Source organism: Castanea sativa, chromosome 1, assembly GCF_040712315.1.
Source record: "Castanea sativa cultivar Marrone di Chiusa Pesio chromosome 1, ASM4071231v1".
In the NCBI taxonomy this organism is placed as follows: Eukaryota; Viridiplantae; Streptophyta; class Magnoliopsida; order Fagales; family Fagaceae; genus Castanea; species Castanea sativa.
Window position 1 is genome coordinate 20,895,778 of NC_134013.1, and position 23,321 is coordinate 20,919,098.

Genomic DNA, 23,321 nt, shown 5'->3' on the forward strand with positions numbered 1-23,321 from the left:
ACGGACGCGCAGGCAGCGGCGTCGCCTGCGCGTCGCCGCGTCCGGCCGCGTCCGACACGGGTGCGGCGGCCCAAACGCCGCACCCGTGCTTCATAGCTAAAGATAAAAAATTACTTTTGATACTTTCTCCTTTGTCTTTTACTGAAAACTTTCTCTTGGGCATTTGAGATGAGTTCAAACTTTTTTTGTGAGTGCACATTAACAAAGTTACCATTATATTTTGGAGAGCAACCGCTTGAGCCATTTGCACCAACGGATTCATTTCAGTGGAGGGGGGGCGGGGGGAATCGCTTCTTAAGGACAGCGTGCCTTAGTGATAAGTTTTACTTAATCTTTAATTTTATATACTTTTGCACTTGTCTATTTTGTTTATAAGTAAATCAGCATATCTTGTTTTACCAATAGACTATTGATATTGCTTTGTAATTTTGTTAATTAATTTAAGCAATCTTCAACACTATATTTCCAACAAAGTATACATATTACTATGTAAGTATTACACATTAAAAATGAAAAGAAAAAAATTTGTTTAGGTCACTGGCGGAGCCAGAGGGAGGCGAGGAGGGGCACCTGCCCCCCTTGACTCCTAATTTTTTTTTTTTTTTTTGTATTAGTAGTCACATGGAGGAAAAAAAAAAAAAAAAAAAAACTTCTACTTATTGAAAGTGATCAAATCATTGCTTTTGTCTTGTCCTACATGCAACTTGCTCCTATTTCACTATTTTTTTTATATCATTATTTACACCATTTTTACTATTTATGATACTTTTTATAACATTCTATCTTTGAATGACGCTAGAGATATTACAAATTTACTACTTATGTCATACAAATTGACATGTCACCAATCACAAAAAATAATTTCAAACATTTATTCATTATATTTTTTAAGTAACACTAATCATTTTTTTACTCCATCAGTTTGTAAATTTTTTAGTAGCTATGAATTGGTTGTTTTTGTTTATTTATTTTAATAATACGAAATATATTCATATTTGCTTACAATTGTTTATTTATTTTGTTATTATTGTTGATTAATTTTTTTTAGATAAATTTCACTTTTAATATCGTCTTTTAATTTTGCCCCCTCTAGCCTAAAATCCTAGCTCCGCCACTGGTTCAGGTAGACTCGTTTTAGTTTTCCAAATTATTTTGTTGTTGTGAGTCTTGCTTCGTAAGATCTTTCTTTTGCAAGTTTTTAAAGCTCACGTGGAACTTTTAACTATATTTTCGGTATTTGTGTTTGTTGGATGATCCATTGAGGGATTCCCACCTGACATTAGAATTTTTTATATTCATTGTCAATGTGAAATTATTCTTAATAGAATTTTACTAACGTGTGCCCTAAGGGAATACAATAATACACTGTTTTTGGAAAAAGTTTTATAGGGAACTTAAAAAGTTTTGACAGCTTTTTCAATTTCTAATAAATTTTTTTCAAAAATAGATTTGTTAATGTATACCCTTATTTGATGCGAATTCCTCTATTTGGCGCACAAAACAATATTTAACTTTGGCCATTATAATATCTTACCATAGTAATTGAAAATATTTGCACTACCTTGTGTTTGTTGGATGACCCATTAAGGGAGTCTTGTAAGATGTTGGAGTCAATGTGAAATCCTATTTATGACATAGATTGGGAGATTAGGAAGTACATGCTGATGGTGAATTGGTGACACTGAATTTATAGATGACTAAAATTTTAATTGTATTATTGAATCATGATGACATTCATAATCCATTAGATATAATGTGGTCTTAACCACTAAATGACTTTGAGTTTGAATCTTTTTTATGGATACGATAAAATTTCAACTTATAACGTTTGTTTATGATAATTGCTTTTTATTTTATTTTATTATTAGGCCAAAATATTAATTGGTTTTTGGCATAGACAGGATTTGAGCCCCATAACTCTTATTTAGTGATGATAAACTCTACTAATTGAGTTAACAAGAACTCTAGATCTCTTATTCCACCAATTAACTTGAATTTGAAAGTTACATAATCAATAATTAAGAGATTAAATTGAAATTTGCCTAATAAATCAAATACTAAATTAATAATTTAACTATTGGTTGGAGCTTGGGGATGAACTGTAAACCCAAACATCTTAAGTTCAATCTTCAATCCTCGCTAGGATTTTCCCTAGATTACCTAATACATGAATTTGGCAAGATGGGTGATGCAAACTATTTTAAGGCTAGGCTAAGTTTTAGAAAGAGATTAGGTTGTCACCTCTAAGTTGTGTTGAATGGAATGAAAGAAGATCAATTCTTTGAGAATTTTTCTTGGAACAAACCTTTCAAGGCTTATTTAAAAGGTTCTCATTTATAATTATTGTACTTTTATAATAGTGAGGCTATTTATAGATGCATAGCCTTTGTTTAGTCTCTACTCTCTAAGAGCTCTGACTAACTTAGCTGATATAGTTATTTATAGATGCATGTTCTTAGTTTAGTATCTACTCTCAGAGCATTCACATTGGTGAAGGCAAAAATTTAGCAATTTAACACAATAAAAAGCTACTTTATCTATTTCACCACCTCACTTTACAAAACATTCAATATTAGTGGTTTTATTTTAAGATTCAATATAATAAAATAATACATTTACTACAATAAACAACAACTTTCACTACTGACAAAATAAAATAATATATCTTTTAATAAAAAAAAAATTTTTAGCTGTGCCATGTAAATAATATATTTACATGGCATAGCTATCTTTAGTTGTGCACTGTAGCGCAACAACCAAATGATATGACCATAACTCTACCAATGCACTAGCTTTTTGTGCCACTTTTGGTATATCTAGTGGCACAAATGCCACTAGTTGCTAAATTTAGCATTTTAACTATATGTGTACACCAGTACAAATGCTACTTTATCTATTTAACAATATGGCTCTATAAAAAGCTAATTTATCTATTTTATCTTCTCACTTTACAATACACCCAATATCAATGGATCTATATTTTTAGATATTTGATTAAAATAATATAAAAAATTCATTAAAAAGCAATGTAAACACAACCAAAAGAGATTTTTTTTACATATTAAAAAGTAGTGTGAACACAACAATTTAATAACTTTATTTATTTATTTTACATATGAGTTACACTGCATAGCCAAAAGTAGCTGTGCACTATAACTGTGGAGCAAAAAATATGACTTTAGCTCCACCAATGTAGCCACATTTTGGTATTTAGTGGTGCTAAAAATAGCAATATAGCTTTTTAGCACCACCAATACTAATGCTCTAAGCTCTATCTAACTTAGCTTTAGATAAAATGGCTATTTATAGATGCATATTCTTTGTTTAGTCTTTACTCTCTAAGAGCTTTGACTAACACAACCAATATTGGTTGTGTATCATACTACAATAACCTCTTTAACTGATTTGACTCCTATCTTATCTAATACAACTTGTTACAAAGTGCAAATGTTTTTGTTTATTTTAGCGCAAGAACCTAATTTTTCTATTTAACGTAACCATTTTTCAAAAAACACCAAAAGTCAAATTATTTACTCTAAGCTCTATTTCATTAAAATATCAATTTCCTTGGACTTTTAAAATTGTTTCACTTTCTTCCCATGCCACACTTACTATTCACTCTCTTTCTTTGTTCTCGGGAAACATAAAGAACAATAAAAAAAAAAAAACTAAAATGTAAAACAAGGTTTGTGTATATTTACACGATTACTATAGCGAAAAATACATTTTGCAGAACGGATGCATAAACTAACGTGTGTGATTTTTAGGGTTGGTTTGGCAACATTTAACCCTTACATATACCATTTTATAGAATCTTATACAAGTACTTTTAAATGCTAAGCTATAAAAGCTACTGCAAGAGGAAGGTTCCATGCCATTAAAAAAAAAATAGACAAGAAGTAAATAGAATAATTTGCCAAAGACTTTGTAGCTGAATTGTAAAGGTTCGAGCTGCGTGATTAAAAGCATGTTGTAATTATTTAAAAAAAAAAAAAAAAACTTCAAAACGACATGTCTAATAGAAGCGCCCACCGAAATTATTTTTTTTTTGTGTGTGGAGGAAAGCCCACGGATTCCTTCTGCACAAATCTCTTTAAAAATAGCCCAAACGGCAAACCAAGCCATCCCTTCTTCTCTGCGCTTTGTTTTCTCTGCAATCTCACACGCTAACCAAAAAAAAACCACCGAACCTCATTATGCGTTCCTTTGCATCCCTCAACAGAAACCGACCTTCCCTCCATCAACTCGCCCTCATCCAACGGTTCCAACTCCGTCAATCATCATCACTCCCCCTCATCAACGCTGCTTCAAATTCAAACCGCGACACTAGTAACCAAGAGAACCCACTTTGGGGTTCGTTTCTGAAATGGGCTTCGGCGATCACAGTCGGGTCGGGCCTAGGGCTTCTATACTGGTCTCACGATAAACCCTTGTTGTCTTTCGCTGATTTCGCTTCTGCTGAATCTACTGTGGATGATGCTTCTTCTTCTTCTTCTTCTTCTTCTTCTTCTTCTTCAGTTTCTGCATTTATTCCCAAATTAGCACTGCCTCAAACCCCTAAGAACCTTTTTGGAGGTATTTTTATACTATAAAATGCTATTTTGAATCTCAAGGAATGTTTGTTTGTTAGTTTTGATTTGTAATTGTGGTTGAACTTGCAGATGCATATAGGAGAAGAGTTTTCTTTAACTATGAGAAACGCATGAGGTTGCGAAGTCCTCCTGAAAAGGTATTCTATAGAAACTCAAACTCATGTTGTTTTTCTTTATTTGGATTTAATTAATTTTTTTTACATTTTATTAAGTAAGATTGGATTCAAGTTACATCTTGTGTAATTTATTGAATGCGAATTTTAACAAATCCCACTGTTTCGTTATATATTCTTCTTATACTATTTGTGCTTGCAAAATTTCAAGTTGATCAGAGACAATAAACTATCTCATCAATATGATGTTTAAATTTTTTAAGTTTGTGTAATTTAAAATGGATTTTATTGATGGATGCCTTAAGGGCATTTGTTAGTGAACCATTTTAAGAAAGTTTTTATGGGGAAAAAAAAAATCAACCGATTTTTTTACAGTTTTCCCATTAGAGTGTTAATAAAATGGTTCATTAACAAATGTCCCAAAGGCACCTGTTAACGGGACTCATTTAAAATTATGCATAAAAAATGAGTTTATGGATTGAGTAGCAAATAATATTGATTAACTTGAAGACTTGTGTGTATAGAATTTACTAATTTAGAGAACATACATGCAATCCAACAGTTGTATTTTTCAAAAACAATCTAATGCAATTAAAAAAAAAAGGTTATTTAGTTACACCAGGTGTAACTTGATCTTGATCCTCTTATTTATTCACATTACTAGCCAACTACATTAAACTGCAATATATGGTCTCGTGTTCTTTATTATGTTCTTTACCTTTTGAGGGCTTGAATTCTTTGGCAGCAGGTTTAGGGTTCAAACTTTATAAATTTTGAAATCTTCAGTTCTGTCGTGAGGCGAGATGCCAAGCTGTTCCGTGAAACAAGATAAATACTTCTCATGTAGCCGTTCTACCCCTCTGCATATTTGGAAGTTTTGAAAATTTCTGTTGTAGTATAAATCAATATCTTCTTGTTAGTGTTGATGTTGATGTTGATGTTAATGTTAATGTTGTTATCATCACTGTCATCATTGTGCTGTCTTTTATCAATTTTTATAAATCAGCTTGAAAATCTTGGAATATGGATATTTATGTTGCCAAACCCGTTGCTGTGTCGTGAGCTACATGGGATTTCATTCCTAGGTATGCTTGTGTGATGATACTTAGTTAAGACATCATTTTGCTATGTAGTGACCTTTCAATATAATCCTCATGGCAAACCACAGCACTAGTTTAGTTCTAATATTAAATTCAGCCTAAAATAAAACAGATTGATTTCAAACTGCTTTTATTTAATATCTAGTCTGTTTACACTTAATTGTAACCACTTGAGGTTTGTATACAATTTTCTCAGTGAGACTTGTTTTTGTTTACATTCTATATTTCTAGACTATATATTGTACTTAAATTTTGAAGCAAACATCTGTCTGAGGCAAACCTAACTGTTAAAGCAAATGTTTAATACGTTGAAGAGTGAAAACATATTAAGTACAATGTTTTTCTTCTATATGCAACTGAAAATTGTCTGCCATAATTTTTGAAGCCATCTTGGGATGTCTATTTTCAAAAATTTTGATTGGTAAGTTACGCAAACACCCAATGGGTCTTGAACCCACGACCTCACCCTCCACTTAGCACTTTCAAGGGTAGGAGGTTCTAGTTGAGTTAGAGCTCATTTGCAGATGTCTATTGGCAAATTATTGTCAATCTCGTGTTTTTCAGATTCTAGGATTTCTTCATTGTGCAGTGACGAATTTCTCATTGAAGTTTTATTAAAAATCAAACTTTTGTGCTTGATGCAAACCTAATTATCAAAGCGATTATTTAATAGATTGAATAAAAAGAAAATTTTAAAACTACTATTTTGGAAAGCCAAAACATATTAACTACAATCTTTCTTCTCACATGCAATTTGAAATTATTTTCCTTAATTTTGAAGCTACCTGGGGATGTGTATTTGCAAATCATTGCTAGTCTTATCTTGTCTTTGAAATTCTGCGATTTCTTCATTGTGTTGTGACAAATTTTTTGAAAGCATCAACATTAGAACCAGTTTTTAAACAAAAAAATTTACCAATCTGAATAAGAAACAGTTATTCTATTTTTAGCTGGGCTGGTGTATGAAATGCCAAACACTCCCTTGATATAGACCTGGACTCTATTTCTGTTTGAACCTAGAGCCTATACATCATATTAAGTTAATTAAAAGCTTACCTATTACCAGTTGTATTTTTTAGTTAATACAAGTCCCATTAACGATGTCCTGTGCCTTTCTTGCCTGAAGGTTTTTGAGTACTTTGCATCTTTTCGGTCCCCGGATGGAGAATTACTTATGAAACCAGCTGATCTAATGCGAGCAGTTGTTCCTGTTTTCCCTCCATCTGAATCCAACCTTGTTAGAGATGGATATTTGGGAGGGGAAAGAAATCCTGGAGAGTTACATTGTGCTCCTTCAGATTTCTTTATGCTTTTTGATGTAGACAATGATGGACTTATATCTTTTAAGGAGTGAGTAACCTATCTATTATTCTTACATATGACAATATCTTGTTCTAAAAGGAGGATCTTGGGTTGTCTTTTTTTTTTTTTTTTGAATTAATACGATTTATTAGTCTGTGCATTTTAGAATTTTGCTTCTTTTGGAGTTTACAGTTCTTGTGGTTTGCTTTGTAACAGGTATATCTTTTTTGTGACACTACTCAGTATCCCAGAATCAAACTTTTCTGTGGCATTCAAATTGTTTGACATTAACAATAATGGGTACAATTTCATCCTTTGCACATTGATTGATTTAAACACAAATTGGACATGTCATTTTCTCTGTAATGTTAATATGGCTCTTATATCTTGTTGCTTTTGCTTTTGTGTCTTGTATGGTCAACTTTCTACTTCTTTTTTTTTTTTTTTTTTTGTTGATAAGTAACGAAAAAAATATATTAGAGAAGAACACAGCCCCGTACATAGGAAATGTACTAAAGAGGCAAAAAATCAAGAAACCAAATTACAATGATCAAGCAAAACAGGAAGGGAAAGACTAGAAAAAGATGGTAAAACTAAACACCATTCCAGAAGAGTAAAAAAGAAAAAAGACTTAAACTCAAGAATGGACCAATCGCGTCCCTCAAAGCTTCTAGAATTCCATTCCCGCCAGATACACCACATCAAGCAGTGCAGCACCATCCTCCAAATCACTATATTGTGATGACACCTGAAATTGCAAGCCCAACAATCCAATAGATACACTACCCTTTGCGGCATCACCCAACAAATACCAAACAAGCAAAAGATCATACTCCACATCTCATAAGCTATAGGACAGTGAAGAAGGAGATGATCAACAGATTCCCCACACCTTTTACACATATAACACCACTCAAGAACAACAAAGTGCCTTTTCCGAAGATTATCAATAGTAAGAATCTTGCCTAGAGCAGCAGTCCAAGAGAAAAAAGCAACCCGAGGGGGAACCTTCGATTGCCATATCATTTTCCAAGAGAAGGGAGTGGCAGTGGGGGGGGGGGGGGAAAGGGAGTGATAATACCCACGAAACCACGAAACCACGCTTGCTGGCTAGCTTCCAACAAAGCTTGTCAGAACCTACACCCCGCACCTTTGTGGAATAGATCAAGGCCATACACGAATTCAACGAGTGTGACTCTTGATCATTCACAAAATGGCAAAATAGTAGGTTCCAAAAAATTCTCCCATTTGCATAGCACATAACCTCAGAGACTGTCCTACTAATATTGTATAAATCTGGAAACGCCTCCTTAAGAGGACTATCCCCACACCACACATCAACCCAAAACTTCACACGAGTACTATCACCCATATCATACCAAAGAAACTTGGAAAAATTCAGCCAGCCACCTCTAATGGACTTCCACAAACAAACACCATAAGCCCCAGACACAGATTTTGTACACCAACCACCCCAGTCATTCCCATACTTCGCCCCAATGACCCTTCTCCAAAGGGCATCATTCTCCTCACCATAACGCCACAACCATTTGGCTAGAAGGGCAGAATTAAACCTTCTCAAGCACCGAATGCCTAGCCCTCCATTCTTCACTGGCCTACAGACCTTCGACCAATTCACTAAATGAAGTTTACAATCGTCACCAATACCATTCCAAAGAAAATTTCTTTGTAATTCCTCCATCCGCTTGGCCACCTTAACTGGGATAGGAAGGAGAGAAAGAAAATAAGTAGGCAAGCTAGAGAGAGTACTCTTAATAAGGGTAACCTTACCCCCCCTTAGATAAATACTATCTCTTCCATCCAGCTAGCCTTCGCTTCATCTTCTCGAAAATAGGATTCCAAACCGTCTTATCCCTAAAGGTAGCACCCAACGGAAGACCTAAATATTTTAGCGGAAGAGCAGACTCTCTACAACCCAAAATCTCCACTAGCTCATGCAGATTAGGCACATCTCCAACTGGAACCAACTCAGACTTACCTAGATTAATTTTTAGCCCTGACACCTCAAATCTAGAAAGAATCCCACGCAAAGCTGTTATATGACTGCTATCAGCATCACAAAAAACAAGAGTATCATCTGCAAGCAACAAATGAGACACCGTCATCAAGGAACCATTTGCATTCCCCACTAAGAAGCCCGAAAACTGTCTTGCCGCCATAGCAGCACCCAACATACGGCCCAACGCCTCCATGACAAGATCAAAGAGAAAAGGGGAAAGCGGATCACCTTGCCTCAGACCTCTAGAACTCCCAAAAAAGTCAGAAGGGCTACCATTGATCAAAATGGAGAATTTAACAGTTGATATACAACACCTGATCCACCTTCTCCACTTGTCGGAAAAACCACACTGCTGCAACAAAAACAAGAGAAACTCCCAATTCACATGGTCGTAAGCTTTCTCGATATCCAGCTTGCACAATACCCCTGGAATCCCTGTCTTTAATCTACTGTCTAAACACTCGGAAGCAATAAGGACAGCATCCAAAATCTGACGACCTTTCAAGAAGGCGTTCTAAGATTCTGAAATAATAATGTGAACCACCCTTCGCATACGATTGGCTAACACCTTAGCAATGATCTTGTACAACCCTCCCACCAAACTAATAGGCCTAAAGTCTTTAACATCCACAGCATCAATTTTCTTGGGAATGAGAGCAAGGAAAGTAGCATTGATACTCTTTCCAAAATCTAACTTTCTACTTTTTAAACTTCATTATTGGTTAAGCAGTTCATATGATGCTTAGAAATGCTTGGAATTTTGAATTGTAATAGTTTTCCATTTCTCTAAAAAATCTTTTTATTTTATTATTATTATCAAATATTTTTTTTAAAAATAATTCCATAGAACAATTTTAACCTGCAACAGCCTTCACAGGGTTTTACTTTGATCAGAGAATGCATTGGAATACCCCCCTCCCTTCCCTTTCATTATCACCTGCCCTTCTATATTTTCTTTCATCACCATTCACCAACTTGTATTAACATTCCTCTGAAGGAATTCTATTCCCTCTCTTCATGTGTAAGACTTTTAATAATACCTAAAATTTGCTTCAAACCATGTTTCATTTGGCTCCAAGGGTACAACCAGGGGTTGAGGGCCTGTATGATCAACAAGGTTTGTGCTGTCCCTTAGCCCATCATCCATGGACTAAAGTCCAGTTCTTGATGTAATGGGATTGAAGTCCGATATGTATGGGGATTGTGTTACTTTCAGCTAGTTGATGATCTACCTCTGCTCCCCACCCCTCTTCTTGCTTCCTGCTGTTTTTTGTTATGGATGGTACATTGTCTGCCCTCTGGCCCTTCATTGCTTTTGTTTTGAAATCTGCATCTGCAGTAAATAATTGTGTTTGGAGTTGAGGTTGTGGAAGGCATAGCTGTAGTCAGTTATTTGCTAGCATTTTCTTGCAAATAAAAAATTTATTTTAAGTTATTTATTTTTATCTGCGACACAGTGGGTTGTTAGTTGATTACTGTTTTTAGTTATGCAGTAAAGGCCGGATCTTTTATATAATTAATTAGGTAAATAATGATAGTTTTTTTTTTTTTGATAAGTAAAATAATAGGTAAATAAGGATAGTTGTTCGTATTGTGATTAATTCCCCCTTCTTGTGTGTATGTTTCTTTTGACTCAAAAGTATTCAGAGTATGATATTCTTGAGAGATTTTCTTTTCTTTTATATATGATATATATTATTCTTTGCAAGGTGGAACAGAAGTGATATCAGTGAACGCTGCAAGGCAGTCCTGATATACTCCTCTGCTTTACCATTTTCTTCCTTTGAACTCCTTTTAAATGCATTTGAGGTAGAACATCTTACTTTTGTTACTTGTGATATGTGAGTATATGCGTATTTATCTGATCCCCAGACAGTTGGAATAGGCTTAGTTCAAAAAAGTAACATGCATGCAGATGTAATTTATGGCTGCATCTTGTATGGGTGGTATCTATTAATAATTTTAATTATGGAGGATACCTTTGAACTTTGACCTTTCAAATTAGTACAGCAGTATATGACCTGTATGTATTTTACCCCCCCCCCCCTCTTTTTCTCAAGGCCCTTTCTTATTATTCCTTCACGACTCCTCCTTTGAAATCCAATGAGTTCTAGTTTAAATGGCACTTCCTTATCTTATGAGAGTACGATGACAGCGCAACCACTACATGGTTAGAGAAAATTTATCCTCTTTGATAGCCTAAGATTAAGGCAAAGCCAAGAATAATTGCCTGTGTTAGTTTTAGGTTACTAGTATTTTATTATGTTTTATGTAGAGTCAAGGATATTTTTATAATTCCGTAATTGTTAGTTGTGAATCATAGTTGTGTGCCTTGGGTTTATTTAGATAGGTGGTATTTTGTTTATGGGCTTTTATGTGTGTGTTTTGGTTCAATTCAAGATGGAGTTAACTAATAAATAATATTGTGTCTGGAATATTGAGCCACATTGGCCTTATTATGTTTATCTTATGATTCATGTGTATTGTTCACGGATTGTGGGCAGATGCTTTTTAAAATTTCTAAACTCTAAATCCACAAATACTCTTAACCCTAAGCATACCGAAAGTAGGAGTGGTCACAAGTTGGGTTCGGTCAGGTTGAGGATCAACCTGCCAATCAACCAAATCAGATCAGGTTTCAAAACTTGCACCCGTTGTCGATTGAGAAGCCTATGCTCTCTGGCCTGACATCCTTTTCGAATTTTTGGTTGGGACCATTGGTTCTGTTGGGTGGCTTGTTGACAAAATCTTGTTACAATTTCTTTGCTAAAATTATCTTCCAATAACTGCTCAGCAAAATTCTTCATACAAGATAATGGTGACTAAAGTGGAATTAAATCTGAAATTCAAGGATTTTTCTAAAGACTTTAAAGGAACAAAGAAGAGTTTGAATCAGTTGACTAAGAAGGTAAATTCAATAGAACAAAACTTTGAACAAGCTGTTGGCCATTGTTCTCGGTAAAAGTTCTACTGAAATAACCACAGACCCCTCCTTTAGATCAGTTTGTGGTTCTATCCCAATGTTTCACTCAAACTCAATACATTTTTCTTTCTTAGACTCCAATGGACCTAGCACTTGTTAGGGGCCTCCACTGAAAACACAGTAATACATATGGTTCATGCGTCATGTGCTGGCTTTATGGAAGGAAATCAACCTTATCTTCTAACATTATTACAATTTCGAGGAGAACTTAGATTGGCTTATTTGGATAGAGTTGTTAAGCTTGAAATTAGTGATAGTTATAGGGAGAGCAGTCCAGAGCTGTTTTTTTGACTGGTTGCGTGTAATTTGGAAAGCCTTTTAAATAGTATAGCTCAAGTGAAGAGTGAAAACTCTTTTTTGCAGTTGCTAAACTCAAGGAGACAGTTTGAATTTGGTGGGAAAATATCAACAATCTAATTATGAAGCTATTAGGTATATGGAAAACTTGGGGGAACATGCGATAACTATTGAGTTGTTACTTAGTGATATCTAATTACAAACAGAAAGCTAATTTGCAATCACGCAGATGGTGCAAGGGAGTTATTTGATTAAGTACACCAACAAGTTCTATACCTTACCTAGCTAAGAAAAAAGTTTTATACCTTAGCTATGAGATTTGGATTTCCATGGATTGAAGTTGTGATAGTATCTGTGCATCACCAAGGATTGAATAATTTGGCTACAAGTAGACTTTATACCATGATTGATGTATTGCAAGAAGAGTCTAGAAAGAAAGCCTTAATGAGAGCTATGATATACTAGAAGTGAGAGTAATTGTGGAGCCCAATTGGGACAAGTCTCAAAGTAATTCTAATGTCTCTAGTACTTCTAATTCTTGTTTGAAGTGTCAAACGTCTTGATTTTGGCTATATGTCTTTTCAATGTCATTCAACATCAGCTGTTATGCTTGAAAAGGTTAGTGAATCCCTTGATTCTAACTGAAAAGTAAAGTTTGATGACCTAGATCTAGATGGTTGAGGGTATGATAGGCATCATTTGACCACTTTTTACAACTATTAAGCCAGCTGTTCATGTGGAGGAAGACAACCATTATAGGGGAAAAGCATTTCAAACTTTTGTTAAATTTTTTTTAATCATTTTTTCATAACTTTGTTCTTCAGTAATGTACACTGCAAGTTGTACTGATGCTATTTCCAAGATAGTGTTGAAGAAATTGGGATTAAAAAGTGGAGTCCCATTTAAACTTTACCATGTGACAGGGATCATTAAAACACAGTTGAAGGATGATAAACAGTGTTATAGTCATATTTGAAATTGGCTAGTTTAAAAAAAAAGTTTTATGTGATGTGCTGCCTCTTAAGCTTTTTCCTGCACTTTAGAGTCTCACATGGATATGGAATAGTAATACATACCATGTTGGGCATTCCTATATATATATATATTATGGTAACAAGTATGCTCTCACGTGTGCTAAAGACAAATGCTGAAGTTGATGAGTTCCTTATTTAGAAAGTTGTGCTTACCAATAGGGCTAAAGACATCCCAACTTGAGCTCTTTTCAGAAGGATTGAGTTGATTGTGCAACCACTGCGTAATGAGAAAAAAAAAAATCCTCTTTAGAAACTTCAGACAAGGCAAAGTTCACGAATTAGTGTCACCTTGTAGATAGTTAAGTTGGTTTTTATATTTTATGTTTTGTCTAGAGTCCAACAATATTTTCGTAATTCTATAATTTTTGGTTGTGGGCCTTAGGTTTTATTTTGTCTATGGGCTTTTGATGTGTTTGTTTTGGTCTCATTCAATTAGGAGTTTGTTTACTCATCAGAATTAAAAGCCTATATCATAAGGTGGAGGTCAAAGTCATGGGTTCAAATTCCACTGGGTACATGTGTAATAAAAAATAAAATAAAAAACCAACTTTAACCACAATGGTCAAAGAGTACAGATTATGGTTATTGGTTCGATTATGTTCTGAACAAGATGGTCAAAGGCGAGCTGAGTGCTTCCCTTTAAAGCCTACATGCCATTAGCGAGGCGCTTGCCTGTAGAGCCTAGGCAAGCAAGGTGATTGCCTAAGCCAAACAAAAGGCACTGAGACGAGAGCCTAAAGTTTTTTTTGAAGCTTTTTGTAAAACTATTATTAGATTATTAATTAATGGAACCTTGCTCGCCTAATAAGCCAAACAAAAGGCACTAAGACAAGAACCTTAAGTTTTTTTAGAAGTATTTTGTAAAACTATTATTAGATTATTAAATTATAGAAGCTTTTTACAAAACCTGTTGTCATATTAATTAATTTATAGAAGCTTGTTGTAAAACTTATTGTTAGAATGATTTAATAGAGTCTAAAGTGTTTTAAGCCTATTTTGAAATCAATTAATACACCTAATTTCTTCTTGCTGACACATTTCAAAAGCACTTGATCATGATATTTGAATACATGAGATTTTTCTTTTTTTTTTAATTGGTAAACATATAAGATATAAGAATACATGAGATACATATGATTAAATTTTTATATGTAAAATTATATTTAGAATTTGTTGCCTCGCTTAAATCAGGCTAGTGCCTTTTTGTCGCCTCATGCCTCAAGTGATATAAGGCCTTGGTGCCTTAAAGTCGCCTTTTGCCTTTGATTACCTTGTTCTGAAACACAAACTGCATTTGCCACTACAATTTTCAGATTCTTGTCTTAAAAAATGAATTTAAACTGATTGAGGTCATATTAACAATGTTTTTGTAGCAGATACCAATTGCATCATGACACTAATTCTTGTACTTAAAACTGCTTTAGTAACCTTGGATATGCAGGCTGGAGTGAATTAATGAATGATGTTATTTTTTTGAGCAAATTTTAATGATTGATATTTGAAATATTACTTAAAGAAAAAAATATTGATATTTAACATATTATTTAATTTGATGTGGCTAAGAGTCATTTCAATCTGTTAAAATATACCACATCATCAAAACTTTGATGTATTATTTTATGCATGCTGATGTGCAGATTGGTTTTCTTTTACTCCATTTACTGTACTCTTCATGCAGCTTTTCTTTTCCCTTCGTACTTTGACCTTATATATCCATATTTTATAGGGAGATAGATAAGAAAGAATTCAAAAAAGTGATGGCTTTGATGCGAGCTCGTAATAGACAAGGGGCTCAACACAGGGATGGGCTACGAACTGGGTTAAAAGTCAATGGTTTTGTAGAGAATGGAGGCCTGGTGGAGTATTTCTTTGGTAAGGACGGAAATGAACACCTCCAACATGATAAATTTATCAAATTTATGCGAGATTTGCATGATGAAGTAAGTCCTTGCTCCTTTGCCATACTGCTTTGAACCTTATTTTATTTCATTGGTGGCTAGTTTGTTAGTTGCCAACCTAAGATTAACAATCCTAAATTATGTAAGAAAGAGGTTAAAGATTGGGCCATGATTAGGGATCTAAAACCGTAAAAGAGGAACATACGTTATTTTGAATTGGACCTGTGGCAGTAACTGGTACTGAAATCTAGAGATCAGAACAGATTTCGTTATATGTTTAATCTTGGTGCAAAATACAAGGAATTGGGTTGTAGCTTTACATCGTGATGAATGGGTGATGATCTCAATGATGTTGTAGCAGTAGCAAGTCTAACTTCCAAACTAAAACCATAAATCAAATTACATTTATTATCAAATGGCAATCTCCTTTCGTACTCAATTGTACTCGTATGTGTTGACGTACATCACCAAGAAAGGAATAAATACTGATAATGTCTACAAAGTAATATTAGGAATAAGATGAACATTCAGAATATCACACATAGGTGAAGAGATACTACTGTCGTTTTATACAATTTCTAAATTCCTCAAACCAGAAAGGGAATATACTTTCTATGTGGAGAAAAAAAGCACTATGGTTAGGGATTTTTGTCAATCTCACTGTGTCTAGATTATTATGCTACGGTAGTCTTATTATGGCTATGATTATTTTAATTTTATTAATCAAAAGAAAAGGCACTGTATACATTGCTGCTATCAATTAAAACTGTGCCTAGCGCAATTCTTTAAATGATTTTTGGGAATGCTGGTGAGTAATGGCTTCCCATGAAACCTTTTCTTTGATAGGTGGCTTCCCAATGTAGAAATTTTATGTAGGAATTTTATTCTTTTCTTTCTTTTAAAAGGTTTCCTTAAAAAAAGGATGAGGAGTAGTTATAGTGATCTTGTTTATGCATCAGAGCGCCCCCCCCCCCCTTCCTCCTCCCTCTTCTCTTTCCTTAGCAGCATATTGATATCATTTTCAATCAAGTTGTCGTGCTTGCTTTTATATAAAGGTTACTTCAAATGCATAATTGCTAATTGCTTTTGAACCATACCAAGTTACTATTTTTTATGTTGCCACTCTAAATCTCATTGTTTTGATTTTCTTTAGAAGTTTGTTTAATCTCCTAATTGCTGCCGTAATTCATCATATGTGGACATACAATATAATTTGTAGATTCTGAGGTTGGAATTTGCTCATTATGACTACAAAGTACGAGAATCTATATCAGCCAAGGACTTTGCACTGTCCATGGTTGCTTCTGCGGACATGAGCCATTTAGGCAGGCTGCTTGATCAGGTTGATGAATTGAACAATGTTCCCCATCTTATGGATATGCGCATTACATTTGAGGAGTTCAAAAATTTTGCTGAGCTACGGAAAAATTTGCAGCCATTTGCTTTGGCCCTTTTCAGTTTTGGAAAAGTGAATGGTCTGTTAACAAGAGATGACTTTCAACGAGCTGCATCTCAGGTACGTACTTTTACTACCTGTTATCTTCTTTCTTTCTTTTTTGCCTGTTATCTTCTTTCTTTCTTTTTTGCTTCTTACTCCACCTCACCCCCCCCCCCCCTCTCCTCCCCTGCTTTTTCTCAAAATTCCATTCATTTTGATTGAGTTGTTTATGCAATATTAGGTGTGTGGTGTATCCCTCTCTGATAACATGGTAGAAATCATTTTCCACATGTTTGACTCAAATCGTGATGGACATTTAAGCTCAGATGAGTTTGTACGAGTGTTATACAATCGGGAAAGGGATATCGCTCAACCTATGCAGGAAGGGTTCCTGGGCCTTTTTTCTTGCTGCAGGAACTGCCAATGATTGTTCCTTTTCTCAGTTGCTTTCTTAATACATACCTGGGTCTAGGATACTTATCATAGCTGGAAAGATTCCAACCTGTTGTGAAATAGGTAATTTCCGTTCTTAGGTTTCACTGTTGTCTTCTTGATCCCTACCTGGGTCAGAGAGTGCATGGACCCTTAAGGATGCTTCTTATATGATAGCTCAAAGGTTCTACCTTGTAAATCAAACAGGTAACTTCTTTCTTAGGAAGTGACTTTACTAGGGGGGAAAAATCACTAGCAAAAAAAAGTGAGTGTATCAAATTATAGATTCTGACAATGAACTATACTACAGATTTTGAAGCATAATGTACATTTGCCCACTTTATAATAAAGGATGTAATGTTTCAGGGAGTACTGCCTCATTGTGTATCCCTCTTTTGAACAAAAGATGAAAATAGTTATGAAAGTTTTGTTAGGAAGAATTATTCAAGTGTAGAGCGTGTCTATGCTTTTCATTTTTTCCCCATCTAACAATAAAATGCTACATTGTGGAATTAAAATGGTATTTGGCTGAAGATTTTGGCAAAGTAAATTTATATTTTTATGCGTATGTAACATAAATTGCCCACCAAATTTGAGGTCATGTTGTACAGATATTCAAATGAACAAACAAATATAATAATTCTTTTTGCAAGCCAATATAATAAACAAGCAACTATGGGGCAAAATCATGAGGGATCCGTGTAGTTTACAATTCAACTCTTTAATCGGATTCCACATGATAATTTTGGTCAGAAAGCATCACTACATTCACTCGCAACTTTTCTAAAGTTTTACATTTGTCATCATTCTTCTTTTTCCTTTTTGCTATAAAGTCTAAATCCTTGGGATCGAACCCTTAAAGGGGAAGAACATAGAGTCACCATTTTAACCAAAGGCTAGGTACATTTGTCATCATTGAAATTACTTCGTGTTCGTGGGTTGATGGTTCTCTCTCTCTCTAAAAAGTTGGTTGGGGTTGGCATAATTTTCAACCAAAATAAACCTGAACCAAACCTACGTTATTAATAATTAAAAAATATATACATTTTAAAATTGTTAGTTTGATTTATTTGGATTTTGAACATTATTTAAAACTTAAAATTTGTTATGTTTATTTATTTTAGTATTTGTTAGAAAATTATGCTTAATGAATTTAAATAGTTGAATGAAGGCTCAATTTTTTATTAGATCTATATAAATAAAAAATAAAAAAAAGAGATTAAAACCCAACAAGTTAACCCAACCCATTGGGGTGGTTCTTAAAAGTACTATGGCTTGGGTCAAAAAATACTTCATAAAGTCCATACCCAATCTAGTATGCTCCATCCACAATGATAAATTTGATGTTTTTTTAAAAATAAAATATATAAATCAGTTGCTATTATAACCCATGTGAAGGGGGATTCAAACTGTGATTTTCACACAATGCTATTGAGTTATGAAACTCTTAGGACCTGTTTGGCTAAGATGATTATTTGGAGGATGGAAAATGGAGGAAAGAGAAGTTTAGAGAAAATAGTATGGGAGGATGTTTGGTTGAGGGGAAAAATATAATTAAAAAAAAAATGGTGGAACTCAAGTGTTTTTTTTTTTTAGTATACAGTTTAGGGAGATTTTGGAATCCCCCAAAGGATAAAATGTGGGAGGAAGAGGGGGCTTCATGGGAAATTACATACCTACTCCCATCTTCTTGCACTTGTACTTAAGGTTGGTGTTTGTTTGTTTGTTTTTTGAAAATATATTTTTTTTAATGTAATAGGAGTAAATTTATATAAATTAAATTTTTTACTATCTCAATTTTCTTTTCAATCAAATAAAATAAAATCTATCCACTTTTTTATGTGTTGTTTTAAGACTACAACTTTTTTTGTCACAACTCTAATGTGAAAAGTGCTGCTTATTACTTTCACATTGGCCCCATTATTTTGTCTCCACCACTCATAGTTTGTCACTCTAGAGTTGTGACAAAGTTGTGGTCCTAGATTTTCTCATTGTGCATTCCTCCAACCAAACACATATAAGAGAAAACTAATATTTTCTATCCCTATTTTTCCATTCCTCCACTATTTTTTGTTCAACTACTTTTTCATCACAACAAAATAAACCCTTAGGGCCTGTTTGGATTGAGGGGGGAAGGGGGGGGGGAAGGAAGGGGAGTAGAGTAGAGTTAGCTAAAAATAAACTAATTTTGATCCAAATTTACTCTACTCTATTCTACTCTCCCTCCCTCCCCTCAATCCAAACGGACTATTAGATATAGATATCCATTTTCGTTTAAGTTTTAAAAGTAAAATCTAATTTTCCCCCTTTTCTTTTTGTCTCATGTTGTCAAACATATTCGTACTGAATAGTCTTAGAATGGAAGGACCATATAACAACAAATCAAAAATTTAAGGATACAGACCAAAACAAGTAGTTTAGGTCCAAGGAATCAAGGGAATAAGTTTCTTTTTATTTTCGTTTTTTTAAAACAAAAAATTTATTAATATAAGTTGCCTTTTTTTTTTTTTTCTGTCTCTCTGTAAGGGAGAAATTTTACCTTGCCTCTTTTCTTTTTCTTTTTTTAGCCTTTTTCTCCCATGTCATTAAATATGGTGTTAATTTTTTCACAAAAAAATATAAGAGAAGAACTATTGATTTTTGATGGTGCGAAACAGAAAAGGTATTTTGATAACCAATCGATTAGTTTAGGATAAAACTTTTGTAATTAAATTTAATAATTCAAAATTATTACACAGTTAAAGTGTTAATATTTGATTATTGATGTGGCGAAACAGAACATGTATTTTGATAACCAATTGATTAACTTAGGATAAAACTTTTGTAATTAAAATTTAGAAGAAACTATACCGTTGGTTACGGAAGTTTGTTTATTGAGCGCTTTTTGCCCCTTAAATTTCAAGTGAGCAAAATTAGTCATTCAAATTTAAAAAATAAGCACAACAGATCCTTCTAATAATAGTCATTAGTCTCATGGCTTATGTGACTAAGAGAACAATCTCGTGACATAATTTGGATGACGTGGTATCAATTTTAATATTAAATAATTAAAATTTCATTGCTGACTCGTTAAACACCCATGACCGGTTGGAAATACAATGAAACTTTTTTGACCCGTTAAAAACAGGTATTCCCAAATTAAAGTATCAAACTCAAACCCAAATGCTCAAGCCAAAAAAAAAACCCTCTCTTAAGCTCAGTGTCGTGTTTTAGAGTTCAAATGTCAACTACTACAACTATTAAAGTACCATTTTTACTAGTACCATTTTGCACAATCTGTGTGCAAATTTTGAAAAGATTGATTACAGTTTGGGCCTTAGGGTTATGAATTGATGAAAAATGGACATAATATCACAATTGAAAGAGCAAGTGACTACAATCACAACTCTTGCCTTCAACACCTTATTTACTCTACAAGCTTTCAACTTTGAATAGATTCATCTTTGAACAATATTTTGGGGTGACATTCCAATGGAATAGTAAACTAGCTATTGAGAAGTGAAACTTGTGGAACTTGTGGTGAATGAGCGACCTAGAAGTCTAGAACTTCCCGGTGAAGGACAGTCATTGTGAGGATGAAGGATGTTGATTTGGGATTTCGTTCTTCTCTCTCTCTCAGATCAAGGGTGACATTCTTTAATTTATAGTTTGATTTGGGAATACCCATTTCTTAACGGGTCACAAAATGGTTGGATTAAATTTCTAACAGGTCATGGGTTATTAGTGAGTCAGCATTGACTATTTTTTAATATTAAAATTGATGTCATATCACCCAAATTTTGTCCTGCCATTGTTTTGTTAGCTACATAAGTCATGTGACTAATGACTATTAATAAGTCCAATTATGCTCATTTTTTAAATTTAAGGGATCAGTTGTGCTTACTTGAATTTTGAGGAATTAATAATCACTATTTTAACCAAGGACAGAACTAAGATTCAAATTTAGGGGGGGCAAAGTTCTTTGTTCAAGAATTTTAAAAAGTTAGAATATTAATACCAAAGGTTGACAACAATGCATTATTAGCATTAATTTTTTATTTATTTTTTGTATTTTTTTTAAACTCAATAATAGATTTTATAATCAAGAATAAATTAATACTAATAATGCACCGATAAAGTAAATTTTTAAAAGACACCAACTAATCCAAGTGAGCAGTAGATCTTTAACAAAATAAATTTTTTTTCAAAAATTGAGTCAAAGACACCAACTCGTCCAAGTTGCTGGTGACACTAATTGGTGTGTGGATAGAGTGATTAGCAGCATAGGAGTTGTCTTGTGACTATGGGGTGGAGTTACTTGAGAGGGACAAAAAGCTCTCAAATGAGAGGTAGAAATTGGGTAGAGGTTATTGGGTTTTTGTGATTTGTTTTGCTAGGATTTATAATTGATTTGTTATATCTTTTTTTTTTTTTAACTAAGACGGTATCCAAAGATTTTATTTATTTATTATTATCTGAATATGTAAATTGTTTTGTAAATTTTCCTTGTTGTCCAGATTTGTAAATTGTCCAAATGTTTAGCTAAATGTTTTTCTTGATATTCTTAGGACAACTAGACAAGAGATGATTTGATAATTTTTTTCATTTTTGTTTCATGAGTCAGCTTGTAAATTGTTTGGGAGAGGGGGCTAAGTATATTAATTTTAGACAAAAGTATATATTTTTTATGCTAATATATATACTAGGGAATTTTTTTTCAAAGGTTGGGGGGGCATGACCCCCCTCATCCCCAAGGTAATTCCGTCCTTGATTTTAACAATTAGACCAAACCGGCCGGTTCAACTAGGAATCGGGCACCAATTTGGTTTGATAAATAACCGGTCACAATTGGGTTGAACCCAGAACTAGGGGCAAAAGGTCAAAAACACTTTTTTGAATGTTTTGATTTTTTAAAACCATGCTAATAATGCTCAATAAGCAAATTTTAGAGACCAATAGTATAGTTTTACTTAAAATTTAATAATTCAAAATGATATTGAATTAATTATTGGTTTCATTTAATTGGTTGATTAAATATGAATTGAACGTGAATTTCTCTATTTATAATTATAGGCTCAAGTGATAAATATTACTAAATTGTAGTGGAATTTTTTGTGGTACTCCAAATCCACTCACCATTTTCCCATTATTTATAAACGAGCTGAGTTTTGTCGAGTAGTAAATATTCAAGCTCAGCTCGATAGTAAAAAAAGAATGTTCAAGCTTGACTTGAGTTTGATACGAGCCTACAAATAATGTTCAAGCTTGAGCATGTTATAAACTATTAAAGTTTGAGGTCGGCTTGGCTTGACTTAGTTCATTAGTCAAGCCAAGCTTGAGCTCTATATCAAGCCCAAACTCAAACTCAATATCATGTTTTTGAGTTTGAGATCCAACACAAGTATATTATTAAACATATATCAAATTTATTATCTAGCCTATTTGGTTTGGATGAGTGGTCTCAACTTATAATTAATTAAATTTTTAAAAAGATATGAGTTTATATGTCAAGCTCATATCAATTTTATTACTAAACTCATAAATAAGCCTATGCTCAACTTGTTTTGTAATTTTTATATCAAGCTTTGGTATTCACGAGCTTGTTCATGAACAATATTTTTTACTCAGACTTAGCTTGTTTGTTAAACAAACTTAACTAAAACTTAAACTTAGTTTGTTTATACATAAATGAGTTTTTTATCGAATCAAACTAGAGCCGTTTATAAATAGCTTAGTCCATTTACCTCGACCAACCATAAAACAAAACCAAACAAAACATCTTACTTTAAAACCGCCATTGCAATTTGGGCCGACGACTTTTCAGAGTTCAAAATTTAATCAAGAAACACGTTTCTCCGAGGACTTTATTCATTGGTTAAAAAAAAAAAAAAAAAAAAAAAAGTGAAAAAGAAAAAGAAAGAGCGCGAGAAATGAACCGTAAAACAATGAAGCTGTCTTTTGGAATATCCGTAAATTCAAGGAGATCTCAGGCCCACTCTCACTCCAAACCTTATACGTTAAGAATAAAAACATTAATAAATAAATAAATAAATAAATGCAACACAGTAGACATATAAATATAATAATATAATATAGATTACCAAAAAATATAAATATAATACTACTATAATAA

General features: G+C 33.5%; 1 protein-coding gene across 1 annotated transcript; it reads left to right on the top strand.

Annotated features, from left to right (window-relative positions):
• Positions 1–4,056: 4,056 nt before the first annotated feature.
• LOC142615096 (calcium uptake protein, mitochondrial) lies at positions 4,057–17,581 on the top strand. The gene is made up of 7 exons (XM_075787794.1): positions 4,057–4,575; positions 4,662–4,729; positions 6,932–7,155; positions 7,324–7,407; positions 15,168–15,381; positions 16,559–16,855; positions 17,019–17,581. Exons 1-7 carry the CDS (start codon positions 4,197–4,199, stop codon positions 17,202–17,204), a joined length of 1,452 nt encoding a protein of 483 aa, XP_075643909.1. The 5' UTR covers positions 4,057–4,196; the 3' UTR covers positions 17,205–17,581.
• Positions 17,582–23,321: the final 5,740 nt, after the last annotated feature.

Excerpts from the sequence above, each read along its gene's own strand:
- LOC142615096 (XM_075787794.1), top strand. The coding sequence starts at position 4,197 with ATGCGTTCCTTTGCATCCCTCAACAGAAACCGACCTTCCCTCCATCAA. Across the intron at positions 4,730-6,931 it reads TGCGAAGTCCTCCTGAAAAG|GTTTTTGAGTACTTTGCATC; the intron begins GTATTCTATAGA and ends TCTTGCCTGAAG. Across the intron at positions 16,856-17,018 it reads TTCAACGAGCTGCATCTCAG|GTGTGTGGTGTATCCCTCTC; the intron begins GTACGTACTTTT and ends ATGCAATATTAG.